General features: G+C 41.8%; 1 protein-coding gene across 1 annotated transcript; it reads left to right on the forward strand.

Moving 5' to 3' along the window:
• Positions 1-504: 504 nt before the first annotated feature.
• LOC147451312 (uncharacterized) lies at positions 505-4,274 on the forward strand. The gene is made up of 11 exons (XM_086520602.1): positions 505-731; positions 775-951; positions 1,707-1,846; positions 2,218-2,235; positions 2,319-2,586; positions 2,688-2,895; positions 2,980-3,114; positions 3,203-3,423; positions 3,506-3,766; positions 3,850-4,172; positions 4,243-4,274. Exons 1-11 carry the CDS (start codon positions 505-507, stop codon positions 4,272-4,274), a joined length of 2,010 nt encoding a protein of 669 aa, XP_086376728.1.
• Positions 4,275-16,386: the final 12,112 nt, after the last annotated feature.

Genomic DNA, 16,386 nt, shown 5'->3' on the forward strand with positions numbered 1-16,386 from the left:
TTTGAGGACCATTAAAACTGAGAGACAGTTTCACAGTGGCCCATCAATGAGGCACATTAAAGCAATCTATTTACTCATTTCCTTTTGGCAAGAATTTTTGAAATCACTTACTGTTTGAAAACAAAAACATTGCGAACAGTAAATTCTTTTAAAATGAAATTTTGAAGAATATCGTATAACTAGAGGGAGTAGAATGTTGTAGTGAGTTAGAGAGAGGAAGAAGATATTATCTTTTAGAAAGAGAGAGAGAGAGAGACAACAGAAGAACAAAGTATTCAAGTGTGGGTGAGAGTGAGATAGTGAGGGAGCATCTTTGTGAGACAACAGAAGCACAGAGCATTCGAGTGAGAGTGAGAGTGAGATTGAGAGTGGAGAGTGAGAGAGCATCTTTGTGAGGGCGCAGGAAGATGGCCGACAGCTCAATGCCAAGAACCCGCTCCACGCCGAGGTCATCCCCACGTCGCCCTCCAGCTCCTTCGCGTCGAGGTCAAAATCATGAAAGGTATGCTCAGCTCCTTCCCATGTTGCGGTTGCCTTCCTCTCTGTACCGAGCTTGGCACGCTTGCTTCAGAGTTTTCTGCACCTGTTGATGACATGCTCAAGGGATCTGCGCCGGCGCAGATCCCTTCGGTCTCTTTATTCAGAGCTCCTGTTGAACGTTGTTATGTCTTGAATTCTGGATGTGTGTCTGTTGTATTTTCTGTGGGAAGGGATCTGCAGACCTGGTTGCTGTGTTCACTCTTGCATGCTCTGGGAGTAACGAATTCAAGACAGAGCTGGCCAGGAATTTCATGGATATCAGCACCTCATTTTGGCAGAGTGCAAAGCGCAAGGCTTTCCGATTGCAGGCCTGTTGCCCATTTTAGTGATTTCGCTCCCTGTTGATGGCATGCTCAAGGGATCTGTGCCGGCGCAGATCCCTTGGGTCTCTTGCTTTAGAGATTTCGGCAAGTATTTTTTTGAACTTTTAGCTTCTGTTCTCAAGTTATCTGCGCCATTGCTCAAGGGATTGCAAAGAAAACGTTGCTTAAGGGATTTCGGCACGTTGCTCAAGGGATCCTTTGGCTTGTGAGAAATTTCAACTTCTGTGCTAGCTCAAGGGTCTGCGCCGACGCAGATCCCTTCGTCCATTCAACTTCTGCATGTTCTTTTAATTATTACTTCAAGGAGACAATTCTCACAAGCTTGGGCTTTGAGCAAAACAGTCTCAATAAACTTCTCCATGGGTGCACTCATTAAATTTGCTCAAGGGATCTGCGCCGGCGCAAATCCCTTCATCCTCGTTGAAATTCAGTTTTGAGCTTGTGACATTTGCGTATACCGAGACAGTTTTGAGTCCGCCAAGCTGTCGGCCACTTTCAAGATGTCTTGTTTTCTTGAGATCGGCATTGCTTTGGATGCTACCGTGAATTTAAATGTTTTATTGCAATGTTTTATTTAATTTAAGTAGCCCCTTGCTCGATTTATAAGTTTTTAAATTTAATAGCTCAGACTACGCAGTTTGAAAAGACACTTTGCTTGGACTACGCAGTTTGAAAAGATCCCTTGAGTTAGCGTTTATGGTTGAAAATTCTCATGTGAGGGGTCTTAACGACTTTCAAGTTTTATTTAAAATTTTGTCGTGCATGCAAAAGAGACCTTGGCCAATATTTGATATCATTAAGTCAATAAAGGTGTTTGATAGTGGTTTTTCTTTAACTTTCTTTGTTTGCTTTTGATATTTTGGCAGTCCAAGGTCTAGAGGACGTTCTCGTAGGAGAGTCCTTGATACCACGCCTATTGGAACATATGATTCTACAAACCAAATCAGTTCTGTGTCAGGCACGGAGTTGGGGGAGGGCCATGAGTTGCTTGAGGATGATGTTTTATCTCCTGAGATAGGACCCGGTTCTTTACATGAGGTGGCCGATCCCGTTTTGGCAGCTAAAGAAAGTAATTTGCAAATTGTGCCTTGGGAGATAAGAGATGAGGTTTCTGCAGCCAGTGAACCGAAAGATGAATCCAATGCATTTACACATAAAGGTGCCGATATTTTGGCTTCCACTAGACTCTTCAGCTGCTTTGAGTGTCTGCCTATTCCACTTTGTCGTCTCTATCCATATGCCAAAGTCCGAGGCTTGAGAGACGATTTAAGTGGATTGAAGTCAGCGTTTGCAAAAGAAGGCTACATGCAAGAAAAGGGGTCCTTCATTGTTTCCTTGTGGACATGTCAAAAAGAGAAAAAAATTATCACAGGTGAAATTAAATTTTTTGTTTTACTTTGCAAGCTATTTTTGGTTGTATTTTTATTATGTTAACCAACATTTAATATTATGTAGATGAGGTGACAAATGAGTGGGATCCACTTTGGATAGAGGTCAATGATGAGTTTGAGATGGAGTTACAAAGCAACCCAAAGCTATCAGATCTTGTGGGCCACATGTTCTTTGTTTGGGAGGGGAACCATAGAACAGTGGCTTGGACTCAAGCCATTAAAGAAAAATTCTCTACTTCAAAGGATAAGCACTCTAGAGTTCTTTGTACGATTATAGATCCAACCAAAGTGCCTGAGATTTCCTTGCTCAGCAGTCTTCAGAGTATGAACTTGTGAGAGCTCTTTGATAATTTGGAGATTACTTGGAAATCTAATCTCTAAGCTTTAAATGCATTATAAGTTATTCTAATCTTTTTTTTTTGGGTGTTATTAGCATGAATTCCCACTCTCTTGTTACTACACATCTTCGAGATGAGATTGTGAATTTGACTCATATTTGTGCTGCCGATCCTAATGTTTACTTAAAAGCTCTTCCGGAGAAAGATCAAAAATTGATTGCAGATGTCAGAAAATACTATTCCAAGGGGGAGGAACCATGGTATCCACTCACACGCAAATATCTTGCACGGCTTGTGTACGATGTAAGGAAAATGCTTTCTCTTTCTTCTGTGTTAGTTAGTCATTTAATTCAGCAATGACTGTATTTACTTTGTGTTGTACGATAGGTGCAAATGACCAAGGAATATAATGCAAGGGTGGATCAACTCTCTCGCGAGAGTTTGTCTGAGGAGGATTTAAAGAAAGAGCAGGAGAAAAAATATCACGATCTTACTACAAAGTATAGTGATAAGATTGGAAAGGTATTCTTGTATGTTTGCAATTTTGATGTTGTGCATGATATGATTTAAATGGCATATTTTTATGGTCACTGTTGTTTGATTTTATAAGCTTCTTAACATTGTGGACCCACAATTGGGGACGGATTGGCTTGCCAAAGTGTTATCATTGAAATGGGGCCCTGGAAGTTGGGCAACATTGGAGAAGATCAACTTAATTGCAGTTGTGGATGCTCCAATACAAAACAAGTTGTTGTGTCTATCTCTTCTAGAGGTAGACAATCTCACTCGAGCTGCGTATGGCATCAAGAAAGGAGACCATGTCTATAGAACGTAAGTCTTCTCTTATTACAAACTCCTTAGTCTTCGAATTAAGTAATGAATGATTCTTCAATATGTTTTTTTTTGGGTGAAGCTGGCTTCGTAGAGAGGGCTTCTTGGCTAGGGTCTATGATAGAGCATCACAGTTGGTGACAGATATGTTGGGTACATGTGGAGATGTAGTATTATCACCTGACTGTACCCTACTGTTCTACTTTGAGGAGATAAAACTCGAAGCTAGGGCACATCTATTTCATTTGGAGGTGTCCTTGGAAATGAGAACAAAAGATGCTGACAAACAAGCCCTCAAAAAAATAGACACTTTGCGTATGGCTGCACAAAGATTGGCATATAGGTACTTTTTTTATCGTGTTGCAAGGTAATGAATTTTATTGAAATATATGCAATGTTTTTAATTGCATTATGTTGGTTTTCAAGATTCTTGGCCTTTTTGGTGTCTCGAAAGAGTCTTTCTTTGATTCCACTACTTGCTAGACAGTGGACACAGTTGGACTTAGCTGGTTCATGCATGTATTCAGACAAATTGCATAAGCTTACATCATGGGAGATTGAAGCTTGTCCATGGTGGATAGACATGGAGAAAGACCATATGCTAGCTCGTGAGAAAGATCTCAGAGATGCCATGCGTAGAGATGCAGCTTTTGATGCCATCGGAGTTAGTACTGTGCCACCTGTATTGGGAGCTGCAGGTGCAGGAGTTCCTCTTGGACCAGCTACACGACCTAGAGATTCATCTTCAGGTAGAAACACAAAACCTTATTCTAAGTTTTGTCATGAAATGTATGATCTTGAAATTTTTTGCCTGTCCAGTCAATGTTTTAGATTTTAAAGGCATTTCTTAGAAAAGAATGTATTAAAAGCACAATTCTCTTAAAAGTGAAACCACTTTAGACTAATTTTAGATTATCTCTCTCTCTCTCTCTCTCTCTGTATATATATATATATATATATCTTTCTCTCTCATACTCTCACATACACATATATTCCACACACACACACCACATATGTGCTCTCTCTCTCTCTCTCTCACACACACACACACACACACACACACACACACACACACACACACACACACACACACACACACACACACACACACACACATGCACACATATGCAAACATGCCACTATGAGTATCTCTCAAAAATCTGAACGTAATTCTATTAAAAAGGTGTTTCTCGAAAAGGAAAGGAAGCTGTAGTAGATACTACTCAAGATGGTATGATGGAGGAGATTATGCCATCCTCACATGGTAGTGCTATTTGTACTTGGTATCCACATTATACTTTGTAATCAATTACTAAATTTCTTGTTTTAATTTTGGATTTTTATTTTCTCAGATATTAGTGGGTCTTCGCGCTTACGTCGTGTCCTTTCATTTGATTATGCAAATGATATCTCGATGCATGGTCAAACTAGTCATGATTTCGATCGATGTATTGCTGTCCCTGGGGATTACATTGCCATATCTGGAGATTTTTCATTGGGAGTTCGATATCCATCTTGGGCTATGATTCATGAGCATATGCTCAAAGCCCGCCCACGTGATCTTGTTTATAGGCGGAGTGGCAAGTCAGTTGCTTGGGCTGCAGATTTTATTTTTCTAGACCTTCCTTATGGAGGTTTGATTAGTGGCTACGATGTCAGTCCTATGTGGGATAGGATCACAGAGGATCATGTTCGTGCGGGAATTCATCTCGCATGGAACACTTTATCGGACTCTGGATGGTTGTTAATCATGGCCTCTTTTGCAGGTTTGTAGTCTTTCACCACTTTAAAGTACGTGTTTCAGGTTCACATCTAAAGGTTAATTATTACTCATGAGGTGATTTGTATTTTAGGTGATTCACTTCAATGGGTAGAGAGGTTCACTATTTCCTCCGACATGCAGATTTATCGGCGGATTGTGGTGCTTCATCACACTCCTTACGGCTTTATGGAGACAGGAGGAGACAGAGTTGAGGTGACCACTATTTTCTATTGGGTGAAGGAGAAAAAAAAATTATTTGTAGTGTTGAATCTTTTATACATGATATCATTTTTGTGTGTGTGTGTGTGTGTAGTTCGAGACTTCGATGTTGTACATGGTGCATCGATGGGGACCCACACCACCTATTTACACAGCAGAGAGCATGTCTTGTTTTCGAGCACTTGGCATGAGGCCAACAGATTCCATCATGCAACATTATATTCCAGGCACCTCGATATGCGTTTCGATTGATGGGGTTCCTTGGCGTGGATCATTACAGAGGAGCGCTACTTTTTTAAGTGCTTTTGTGGAGATGCTATGCAGGAGTAGAGGCATCTGCTTGGAGTTTGGATGTGGTACTGCACCTATATTGGCGGCATGTGCGGCTTCGGGATGAGTGTGTGGTTCACTGGATTCTGATGATAGCATTATAACAGCTTTTTTGCATTCTATGTTCCATAGCAAAAAGAGGAGTAGAGAGGAGGCTTCAGCTCCTGCTGACTTGGAGGATGAGGGTGATAGGCCTATGGGTGGAAATCCTTTTGATGACTAGTGAGGCTCCCATCCCATAGCTGGACTTTTTATACACTTTTTGGATACTCTATTTGTGTTATGGTTTTCTGATGCCATTGTGTGTTTAATCATCTCTAACTATGTCTTGAGTTTAATGTTTGCATAAATGGTTGTGAACGATATCATTGCACTCATTTGCTAGTATATAATCATTTTTGTTTCTTTTGTGAAGTATATTGCCCGTGTACGTCGAAGCGGAGGCGACACGATTGGCATCGGATAATCGCTTTGATTTGCAGCTTCTCGAGCAACCTCACATGTGGCGCAATATATATATTGATGATGAGTGTGACTCGTCATAGGATTTTCTTTTCTTCATAGGAGCTTTAGTTAGAATATTTTGCAATGTACTTTGTCGATATAGAGATTGTTTTGGTTGTCTTAAAATTCTTGTATGGGTCAAGGTTAATTGATTGATGGTCTCATCTTTTTTGGTTGTCTGAAATATTGTTCTCTCAAGGTTAAAAGGTTGATGATCTTATCTTTCATTTCGTTTAATTTATCAATTTTGTATCAATGTGTCGTGTTTAGAATTTTGAATCAAAGAATCCATTTGTAAGAGGTTCTCTTTTCTTTTGAACTCGCTCGACTTTTTATATCGCTCGAATTATTTCGCTCGCCTACTCGCGATACTCGGCAAAGAGAATAATTGAAATATAGCATGTATTATTAATATAAGAAACATAATTATTGTAGGTCTCGTACTTGCCATTAGTTACATAACCATCGATCGGTAAGTGGCCTTCTTGAATTGAAGTTTTGATGTGGATGAGGATCTAGCATGATTTGTTTGAGGGTTTTTGCGTATAACGATGGCGATGGTATTCAGATTGTGTATTTCAACTCGGACAAGAGAGATGGTTACTTGAAGAATGCTTTGTTGAGCATCGTGAGGACACATATTGTGGAGAAATGACTTCGTCCATTACGTGATAGGTCGGTCGTTGATTCTTTAGTGAATGGTTCTATTTTGTTTTTACCATCCAATACTTTTGTGTATGGGATATTTGATTCTGATGTGCCGGATTGGAACAAAATTGAAGTATGCCAGTTTGGACATATCGCTCGACTCGTGCTGGCAACAGCCAATGACAAAGGCATGTTCGTACTTGTTTGTCAGTTAGATAATTATGGCATGGTTTGTGATTGTTAAGTATGGAGCCTGATTTACCCCTTGTAATTTTTCATATTAAAAACGCACAACTGTAAGGCCCCCATTATGAGGAGAAGCCATTGTGTGTGAAGAAAAATCGCTCGCTGAAAACCAAAATTTTCACGGCCAGTCTCGATCCAAAGCTCGAGACTGGCTTCGCCGGAATATTATGTCCGGACGGCGGCCGAAAAGTGGTCGAAAAACGGCCGATCGTTTGGTCGGTGGCTGGTAGTCAATGGTCGGTGGCCGGTGGTTGGAAGTCAATGGCTGGTGGCCGGTGGCCAAAGTCAAAAGCGGACTTGTCTTCTCTAGGGCGGCCACACATGGGCGGATTGGAGGGTCCAATTTGGATTTGTCAACATAAGGGCGGCTACACACGACTGCCTCGAGAGGGCAATCCTTTTGGCCTATAAAAGGAGGCCTCTTCTATACACAAAACCGGAATGTGAAGCATTGTGGTGCATTGTGAAGTTGATGTGAGGTGGTGAGAGTGAAGCAAGTGGTGATCGCTCAAGGCGGAGCAAGTCACGCACAAAGTCAGTTCTTGAATGTTGGAACTGCGGCAAGAAGGGCCACATCAAGAAGGATTGCTTGTCCAAGAAGAAGAAGGAGTCGGAGTCTCAAGACAACAATCCAACATCAGAGGCCAATGTGGCAGGTAAAGTAAAGCAAGATTCTCTAATTCTCTCATTAGACAATGTGTTTAATTCTTGGATAGTAGATTCCGGGGCTTCATTCCATGCGACACCACACAAGCAACATTTCCAAGATTACACCAAAGGTAATTTTGGGTATGTATAATTGGGAGATGATGAAGCTTGTGAAACTGTCGGCAAAGGTACAGTTTGTGTCAAAACTGCTAATGGAAATGAATGGAATCTTAAAGATGTTAGGCATGTTCCTTCTCTTCACAAGAATTTGATATCTCTACAAGACAATTGGACGATGAAGGTCACAACATTGCATTTGGAAACAAACGGTGGAAGATCTTAAAGGGATCTTTGGTGGTTGCCAAAGGAGAAAAGGTTGGTACACTTAATTTACTTGTGTACTGTCAGCTTTGCAATCTTCAGCTTGTGCAACGACTACAGAAGTCGACAGTGCGGTGTGGCACTATCGGCTTGGGCATATGAGTGCCAAAGGAATTCAAATCCTTCAAATAAAGAAGCTTCTACCAGGTTTGAAAGAAGTGGACTTAGAGTTCTATGAAGATTGTGTTTATGGAAAACCAAAGAGGGTAAAATTTCAAAAATCAAGAAATGAAAGAAAAATAAAAATCAGCTTGAGATTGAGACTGGTAGACTCAGAGGGATACCAACAGACAACAGGATATGCCGCTTATGCCAGCTAGAGACAGAGCTATATTACACATGTCATTGCATAGTGTACTATGAGATTTGGGGCAGTTTCCACTGCTTATTCAGAGAGGGTTTTGGTCCTTGGTCATGAGTTATGAGGATCAGAGATGTCTTTGGCTATATCTACTTGAGTTACACAAATATAGAGACACTTTACTAGGGAGAGCTAGAGAGAGACAGTCCTAGAGACGGATTACAGATTTCTTTTCACTAGATAAGGGACAGCCAAAGGAGCAGCCATCACTGTAGAGCTTGGCCCACACTCATTCAACCACTACCGGCACTCTCATTGACCGAGCACTGGAGCTACGGAAATCTAGACGGCCACGATTGAGGAGAGGGGCTACACAGCATCGACGGAGACTACAACAGAGGATTCAAGCCATACTCTCTTGACATCCAGAGTGCAGATGAGGATGGATTCTAATAGTAGTAGTATTTTTGTTTTAGTCTTTTTGTACCCAGATATGGTATCAGATTCACAATTTTGTAATAGTTTGGTCTCATAGGTCATTTTGGGCAAGGCAAAGCAGAGTGTGGGCAAGGCAGGGCAGCGCGTGCGCAAAGCCGCTTCACTACAAATAGCAGCGCCGGTACAGCAGTGTTGGGAGCATGGCAGATTTGTTGGGTACAGCAGACCTTAGGTTATGACTATCACTCTCTCTCTGTCTTGTGCATTCTCTTTCTATCTCTACGCTTTTGCATCGTCTACTCTGATACAGAAAGCCTGGTTGGTGGCTAAAAGTTTCTCTCAGCAACTTAGGGATCAATTACGATATGAGACGTTAGCACCGACTGCACATATGGTCACTATTTGGAGGTTTGCTACAGCCTAAAGCAAGTTTCACGTGTAGATGGGCTCTATGTGCCATGTTGACATGCTACTACAACCCTTTTAGACTAGTGCAGTGCAGTTGGGCTCTCTATGCCATGTGGACATGCTACTAAGACCTAGAGCTAACTTGTAGACTAGGTAAGCCTAGGGGTGTCAGTCGTGGGTGTCAGTCGTAGAGCTTTCCTCAGATGTGGTTGCGGTCGCATAAATGGCCTGAATCACAGAGCATGATGTGTGTGAGCATGTGCTTTATATGAATTCCAAGTCATGACTAGATTGACCTCCACTGAAAATACCTGCAAAATTACATAAGTTTTATTACGCATGGGTTTTTTTAGACTAGCTCAACCAAAGTGGGAGTGTTTACTTGAACATTCACACATCTAGCCACATTCGGGCCTCTGCCTGCCGAGAGACTTTGAGACTCGCAACTCGTCATAGCCTCCTGTTTTTGTCTCTTACCTTTGTTTGACATAAGCTTCACGTGCTTTATCATCGCTTACTGTTAGTCTTGACCATGTCTGTTTCTCTTCCTTCAGCTGCATGTTATCCAACTCCGGAGTACTCATCTGGCATTTCTCATAGAGAAGTTCTGATTTCTGGTCGGTGAGCTACCTGTTCTTGTGCTGCGCTGTATGCTATGTTTGATACGAGGATAGTTAATAAGGACTCATTAGCCAGTCCACCTTAGTCCTCCATGGCATTGGCCAGGTGGACAGGAACTTTTGCAGTCAGGATGACCATCTTAATAGTAGATGGCTTATTTACATTTGAGGGTTGGCTGTTTAGCAGTATGTGCGCTGCACTCATAGCTCACTTTATTTTGATTTGCAACAGCAATTATGCTAATGGTGGGGGTCACATGTGTATGCTTGGGGGAGGGGAGAACATGGTAGACTTGGCTTTGGTGATGACAAGTCCAGCAAGCTGGTCCCTCAAAAGATTGAGCAGCTTGCAGGAGAGACCATCATACAGGTATAACTTGTTTTTGAAGGTGTAATTTTTGGCTGTTGGTCAATCAAGGTGTTGTACACTCCGATCGCGAAAGGCTTGGCTTGAGCAAGGTGAAGGAAAAATAAAGCATTCGGCTGTAGCGCTTCATTCACTGACATTTTGATGTAGCAGGTCTCGTGTGGGGGCAAACATTCCGTTGCGCTCGCGGCTGATGGCCGCATCCTCTCTGTATGTTTTCATATGTAATATTTTCCTGTCTTTGAGACTGGCCTAAGTCTACTGAGTCGTCACACTCGGTGATACAGTTTGGTAGAGCCGACCATGGCCGCCTAGGCTATCCTAGTGCTGTCACAACCGGAGATGCAGTGGAATTGCCTATCATTCTCCCGCACAAGGAGAATAGGGCACATGCTGCCAACGGAGACTGGTCTTTGAGCGATGAGGAGCTCAATTCATGGTCGGTAAAGTACATCGCTTGCGGTGGCCGCCATACGTTGGCTCTGGCTACTTCCCGGCTGCATAAAATCATTACTGCAACATAAGAAACAGGACTTTGTAATCCATTACAAATAACATTGTGTCTTTAACCTAATCCACAACAAATCTGGACCACCCAACTCTCTCTCTCTCTCTCTCTCTCTCTCTCCACACAACAAAAGAAGTCTCAAAACACATCTAGCGACCCACCCTACATTAGCAAAGCTGGAAGATACAGAAGGCTCAATATGACATCGCCTTTGATTATACGCTTATGCACTTGCCTTCATAACATTCTTCAAGCCCCATATACAACCTTGCATACCCTAGGCTTCATTACTTTGTATTCAAATCCACTTCTTGTCTTCCAAACCACCTTTTCCATGGTTTAAATATTCACAGAGACATACCCCATTGTTCCTTCACTAATGCTCCTCTTGAAAGGCCTCCTGCAAATAACGGATGCTCTCGACATCCCAAAGCTCATCATGCATAGGGAGGCTTGGAACAACGTTCCTCGATAGATTTTATTTGTTTATGTATGACTTGAATCTTCCTACATATGAGAACACTATCATTTGTTTGTTGACGTTAGTTTTGTATCTTTTGTTGCTTTCTTTAATAAATTCGTGTTTAACCACCAAACCCTAATCACCATGTTTACTCTGTTACCCCTCCCACCTACACATCAATGTATGCCATACCTAGATTTTGGATTTTTTGCTCATTTTCTATTTTCGTAGCTTTCCAAACAGAGTATCAGATTCTATAGGGATGCAATTTTTGGTCTCATAGATCATTGTAGCCTTTTGAATACGTTTAACATACTCTCTCTCTCTCTCTCTCTCTCTCTCTCTCTCATAACAGGTCTTGAGTTCAACTCCTCATCGGCTAGATCTTTAAGGTCTCTTGGGATAGTTTCCTACGACGTTAAAACTCTCTTCTTCTTCTTCTTCTTCTTCTCTCCACCTCCACACAGGTCTTGAGTTCAACTCTCAAGGTCGTCGAATAGATCTTTAAGGTCTCTTGCGATAGTTTCCTACGGCGTTAAAATTCTCTTCTTCTTCCTCTTTTCTCTCTCTCTCTCTCTCTCTCTCTCTCTCTCTCCCCCCCCCCCCCTAGGCTCATATGGAAATATTGTAAAGATACTCCTTTTGTCATCACACCAATATCATGATCACCCATACTCAAAAAGATATTTTAAGATGGATAGGTTCCTGTCGATGTTCCCATGTACATCTTGCTCAATCCTTGTGCAAGGGGATGTACCTCTTATTATTTTAGCTTTTAGCAAAAAATGCATATACTAAGCTAGCATATAGGATCCCTTATCCCAGTATCTAAGCTTTTTGAGCAGTTGTGGAACTCTATCTATACATAAACTTGTTAACCAATGATGGTTCCAATACCTTATGTCTCGAACTTTGGAAGCTTGATATTGTTCAACAATTGAAAAGATGATCTATAGCCATCACGTGATGAAGATGGATTTGTGATCTCTTTGTAATTGTAAATTTAAATATCCAAATATACAATACCTCATATTCCATTACCTTGTTTAAAATTCATCCACGAGAGGTATGCTATATCCCGAAATATATATGGACTATTGAATAATTTGGTGCATGAGATTTTTAAGCATAGACAAAAGCCAATCATCTGGTATGGTGATATAAACTAATCTTCACTTGCTTTATTTTGGGATGAAAAAGTCAAATTTTAGTAGAACTTAAAACGAAGTCGGAAGAATGTCAATCAATGGAGGCATAATTGAAGACTTAATGGGAAGGGAGCTCGATTTAAAAAACAAAAAAAAACCTATTCATTGATCTTGTTGGGAGTCAAAAGATCTTCAAAAAGGGAAACGAACAATAAGCTGGAATTAAAAAAACTGGCTTAACCAACTGCAAATCCTATGATGGCAAGAGGAACGCCTCTAGTTTGGAGGGGATTTGTACCCTATTATCACCTACTTGGGTAAGAAGATATAATACTAGAGAGGGGGAGTGGGGTAACACATCCATCACACACAAAGGTCTCTCTATAGCTCATGGCATTCACAACACCCTTGCCCTCTCGAAAAACACCTTCAAAAATCACAATTCACCAAACAAGCCACCACCTGCACACACTCCAATAGATAAACACGCTTGTCGAGATCGTCTACCCACACATTTCACAGCTCGTTTCAAGCCACACATCGATGCTGCACACGAAACCACACTCTCACTTCCATTTCGCATACAAAAGGGGCCGGGGGGCACACACATCCATATCGGCACCACACAAAAGCAGATGAAGTAGAGAAGGGGGGTAGGGAAAACGACGCACGAGAAATGCTATGGAAGCTTTACCATGCTCAAAAACCACCATATACAGGTTATTTACATCAAATGGCGCACCCATATGGTCGCCGGGAAAAAAAAAAACACTTTGGGCTTTGCACGCACACACCTCTCCACAAAAAAGCCCCTCAAAAAGTCACTCACCCATATATCTTGGCTCGACTCCCCAAAAAGCCCTGGTCCAATAGCCTAATGGCAAAAAGCATTAAAAATGATTAAAAAACGACCTATATAGGGAGCCTCCTTTCATTTTGGGCATATGTACTCCTATTGGACTGTCTGGCATCTCTTTTGGGAAATTTGGAAGGGGGCACTGCCTTGTTTTCATTTGCTCTCTCCTTGCTTGACTTGGGGGGGGGGGGGGGGGGGGGGGGGGGGGGGGGGGGGGGGGGGGTGTGCACTAAAGATGTCACTTGTGCACCCTTGCCCTCTAATTTTTTATATTTAATTGTTTTCTTCTTATCTCTCCACTTTGCCACCTTGGAGCTGCCTCCTTTGTTGAGCTTTGACCGGCCCTTTTGACCCTCCTTGGACTTGTCCATCGAACACACCCTTGCTCTACCCTTGGAGCTTTTGAAACTCTCTCTCTCTCTCTCTCTCTCTCTCTCTCTCTCTCTCTCTGACTCCCTTTCCACATGACTCATCCCCTCACCACTAGCGACATTGCTAGTGGTGGGGCTGCTACTCGCTTTATCTTCAAAAACCTGGGGCCTTTATTCGTTGTGTGAACCACCCATAGGCAAGAGCTGCCATGTCATCATCGTCGTTCTGTCTGAAGATGATGTCGGCCGCCCTTGCACCGCCAGCACATATTCCATGCAATGTCGTCGCCAAAACTGCGCCAAGGGCCCGCCACGCCTCGCCACACCATGCACAACGTAATGGACCGCCCACATAGCAACACTCAATGGCCACCATAGCCAACCTCGAGAGAACATTCTATCTCTCAAAGCACGTTCCACAAGGTGTGCCACTCCCAGCTCTTTTAGCTTGGCCATCGAGTTTTAATTCACGCATGTGGGTTTTTGGTTCGGCCACGTGGTGGCCCTGCAATGGCCAGTCCCTTCAAGCTCCCAAAAGAATCCCTAACATGCCCTTGAAAACCCTTTTTTCCCCCATTTTATCTCTACCCTGCAATTCCTTGCGTAGTGATCCAATGCCCCTGCCGTTAAGCCTAGCTCCGATCCGTACAAACCCTGTTGCCTTCGGACTTTTGTGTGGTCTCGAACTGATGCTGCCAAAACTGGAAAAAGTTATCGAACACCCTCTCACCATCAACTCCACCAAAATTTTGACTAACATACCTCGACCATCGAGAATTCGATTCACGAATCGTCACTTGCTATCAACTCCACATGGTGCATACTACTTGCTGGAACCTGGTCAAGCCCAAAAAACTCTAGATGGCACGCCTACTGATGCGATCAACTTGGCACACACCCGACTCCCGAAAAATCTTCCACTGACCATAACTTGTCCACCCGAGCCCTAATTGTCGATCTGAAAAGACCGGCATGCTCCCTAGCTTGAACACTTCAATCCTATCCACTCATTCGAGCTTTGGCCAAATGTCACTGCCAACCCTGTCCATTGGGGATCTGCAAAGCATTCCATCTTTGGACAACCGTAACTTTTGCATCATGGTTCTATTTGAGGACCCATCTGGACCAGCTCGTACAAAATCTCAAACACTACATTCTAGGTCATTATCCCCACATTTTGGACACTTTGACTTGCCATATTAATTGCCCCTTTTTGGACTAAAAAATCCCATCAGGAATACATTTTTGCTATCACTTGCTTGCCTAGGTCCACTGTACCTGCTTTAGCTCTTTGCCTCGCACCTATCTACACCCTTAGCATTTCATAGCACAATTCCTAGCTTCGACCAACTTTGGCTATACCAACGTCATTCAAGGACTAAATACAAATTGTAATTGAATTCTAAGCTTAGAATAGAATTGGTAGGCACAAAGGGAAGGGACAAGAAATTCTAGCTTATTTGTAGTGCAATTGTCATGCAAATTTGAGGAGGAAGCAGTTTTATCTTTTACAATGAATATGTGTGTGAGAGAGGAAACATGTGCAAGAGATCTTTCCAAAGGAGATTACCATTTTTGTCAAAATTTTGCTCGAAAGCGACTATTTTTTTCAAGGTTGTAACTACCTGAGCTCCATTTAATGGCATCCCATGTATTGATAGCCGTTTTTCGACTCTCCGTAATTGCCATAGAGAGTTACCCAACCCTGCCAAAATCACCTAAACACTGTGGCTATCCTTACCATTTCACTGTACATAGGAGTGTGTGAGTTAGGGGACTTTTCCCATATTTTCTTAAAAACCCTCAACTAGCTAGTCACTGGGCTAGTTGAGCCAAAAAAATAAGTAAGATCAAAAAAATAAAATATATTATGGCCTATTTGTGTGTAAATATTGCATTGTATATATGGCCTAAATATAGGGATTTTTTATAATTATTTTGGTATTTTATTTAAATATTTATACTTAGGTGTGTGTTTTATTAAACCTGTGTATGCCTTCTTTCATCCTCTTACACCATAAGTATATTTTTTTTGCCAATGTGTACATACTCTAACCTCATATTTTTCTTTTATACAAATCACCCCCACATTTTCATCCTCACCCTCGTGAAAACAAAAATTGATTTCTACTCTCTTAGTCACGTTTATTATATTATTTACTTGCATACCTTTTCCTCTTTTACCCAAAATAATACAAAGAGGGACCATATCATATGATTCCAATATCTTTCCATATCCATAATTTCTCCATATTTTTTATTATTAGTTTTACTCATTATTCTAACACCATGTGCTCATTGAGCTAAAATCCATGAATAGTCCATACACTAGTCCCACCATGTATATATTGCTTTATTCAACAATAATCCTCGTCCATGCATGTGTAGAGGGCAACTTGGATGCTTTGTATTATGATATGACAAAGGAGGGGCTCACTCTTGGATGCATTGTACAAATTCAACAAAGGAGGGGGCCACTAAAAGACTTTTGCAGGCATAAAAAATAGGCTTTTGGTCAGATTTTTGGCACCCATCTTCACTCCGAATTTGGAGCGATGGTCAAAAGAGATAATATGGAACAAAAGCTGAATAATCACCTCAAAAATTTTGGTGATTTTTGGAGAAACCACCGGTGATCTATGATTTTTTGAGTGGACCCAGTCTGCCCACTTCTCTCACAAAGTAACCCATAGTCTTCTCTCACCTCCTTTGCCACTTCCACACACACACACACTCATTCCTCTC

This window comes from Adiantum capillus-veneris, chromosome 9 (assembly GCF_014529385.1).
Source record: "Adiantum capillus-veneris isolate H3 chromosome 9, ASM1452938v2, whole genome shotgun sequence".
In the NCBI taxonomy this organism is placed as follows: domain Eukaryota; kingdom Viridiplantae; phylum Streptophyta; class Polypodiopsida; order Polypodiales; family Pteridaceae; genus Adiantum; species Adiantum capillus-veneris.

Excerpts from the sequence above, each read along its gene's own strand:
- LOC147451312 (XM_086520602.1), top strand. The coding sequence starts at position 505 with ATGCTCAGCTCCTTCCCATGTTGCGGTTGCCTTCCTCTCTGTACCGAG. Across the intron at positions 3,115-3,202 it reads ATAGTGATAAGATTGGAAAG|CTTCTTAACATTGTGGACCC; the intron begins GTATTCTTGTAT and ends TGATTTTATAAG. Across the intron at positions 3,424-3,505 it reads GGAGACCATGTCTATAGAAC|CTGGCTTCGTAGAGAGGGCT; the intron begins GTAAGTCTTCTC and ends TTTTGGGTGAAG.